The 1674-nt window shown below is 51.2% G+C and overlaps 2 protein-coding genes across 2 annotated transcripts in view; both read right to left on the reverse strand.

Annotated features, from left to right (window-relative positions):
• Positions 1 to 638: 638 nt before the first annotated feature.
• On the reverse strand, positions 639 to 1469 carry Pmar_PMAR029071 (hypothetical protein; the record flags this gene model as incomplete). The annotated part of the gene is made up of 1 exon (XM_002772548.1): positions 639 to 1469. The coding sequence occupies one exon, from the start codon at positions 1467 to 1469 to the stop codon at positions 639 to 641; it is 831 nt and encodes a 276-aa protein (XP_002772594.1).
• A 51-nt stretch (positions 1470 to 1520) lies between these two features.
• The window catches only part of Pmar_PMAR029072 (hypothetical protein), a gene marked incomplete at both ends in the record, with an annotated part of 751 nt that continues 597 nt past the window's right edge, over positions 1521 to 1674 (reverse strand). Inside the window, one exon of the mRNA XM_002772549.1 lies at positions 1521 to 1635. Coding sequence (XP_002772595.1) covers positions 1521 to 1635 — 115 coding nt within the window. The remainder of the gene's footprint in view (positions 1636 to 1674) is intronic.

Raw genomic sequence — 1674 nt, forward strand, 5'->3', positions numbered from 1 at the left:
GGTCCCCTATCGAAGTTCCTTCTCCTCCACCACCCTCTGGCAGCAGGATGGGTCTAGTATACGCGACCACCTCGTCATCCTCGCCACCGCTGCTGCAGTTTACCTTCCAAACACTTAGCATTATGGTCTGGTCCCCACATGGAACCTGAGGGAGACGTGGGAAAGGGTTGGGCAAAGAGCGGTGCGGAGAATGCCCACATTTTCCTCGAAAACACAATCGCCTCCGCTGCCTTCCACCTCCCGACGATCTGACAACAACTTTCTTGATACTCCCACTAAGGGGAATCTTGGGCCAGATCAGGCCGGTGGTACGTGCCCGCTTCGCCCGAGTCCGACTGGCAACACTACACATAGAGGAAAGATGGAAGTACGTACTGACGATATGAAGCAATGAGAGAGCTTAAGTAGATCGAGCATAGACCAGAAATAACGAGGTTAGTTAATAGTGCACGTACATCATCAGGAGGTCGATAAGATGCGCATGCGTTATACGGTAGAACTTCTACCGGCGATACTCATGTTGATGCACATGCGTGCATCATAGAAAAAACAGACAGCGCGATAGCATCAGCATTGATGCAAAAATACTCTCCCATGTGCGAAACGTTCGAGTGCATCCCGTCACTTGAGGGCGTGCATCACTCAACCTTGGTCAAACCGAAACGAACTCCTCCGAGTTCGACGTAGACTGTGTTCTTAGTGGCGAAGACCACGTGTGATCCGTCGGAAGGAACCAAATCTTGGCGTTGGCAAACATACCTCACTTGTTGACGGAGATCCTCCAAGGTGTATCTTCCAACCGGTTCCAGAAGGTAATGCACGTAGGGTAGACCTTCACCGCGACGTACAAGCTTGAAGGGGAAGCGGGTAGTCGGAGTCCCTCCACACGCAATTTGTACGCCCACGATCCCATCAAGGCGTATCACATAACTAATCTCGAAATGTGGAGCTTCGTCGTCCTCGAATACATACTCGCCCGGTGTCAGTTCGCCCCCGACCCTCATGAGGTCGATGTCTTCGTCTCGGAAGGAGGTTGAGATAGAGTCCCCGCTTGTATAAGTTAGAACGGTCAAGTCCCCAGACTGAATACCGCCATATGGCACATTAGGATCATGGTGAATGACGGAGTTCCTCAGCAGTAACCTCTCGATCGACTTATACCAATCACGAGCACTAGCTTTGGCTCCATCAAAGTCGATGGCGTAGGTAGAACTCCCCAACTCAGACAGGGAGTACGGCCCGTGGGTGAACTCCTCGCCCGGTCCGATAGGGAAAGTGTAAATGAATCCGTCTGGCGACCACGTTCCAGGTGGAGGAGGGACCCAGAAGGTGAACTTGACTTGATGCTCCTCATTCACATCGTAGGTAATGCGGTAGGCTCCGTTTTGGTAAACATACCTGCCAACGTCTTGAGCTGCCGTGATGTTGAGAGCCTGAGCGGCTATCAACCAGGTCGAGACCGAGGGCATAATGAAAATGGTGAAAAAAGTGTGTTTACTTAGTAAACTTCGCTACAAGTGCTAGTGAGGGCTCAAGTGGGCCAAACCGATAGCGAGATCAATAGCAAGATCCTCCAATAACACGGATACGGAGATATCAATCGCTACAATTGATACGTAGATACAATCGAAGCGGCTAAGTCACAGCCCAGGATGGTAAGCTTGGTGATGACAG

This window comes from Perkinsus marinus (assembly GCF_000006405.1).
Source record: "Perkinsus marinus ATCC 50983 genomic scaffold scf_1104296960816, whole genome shotgun sequence".
Classification (NCBI taxonomy): domain Eukaryota; phylum Perkinsozoa; order Perkinsida; family Perkinsidae; genus Perkinsus; species Perkinsus marinus.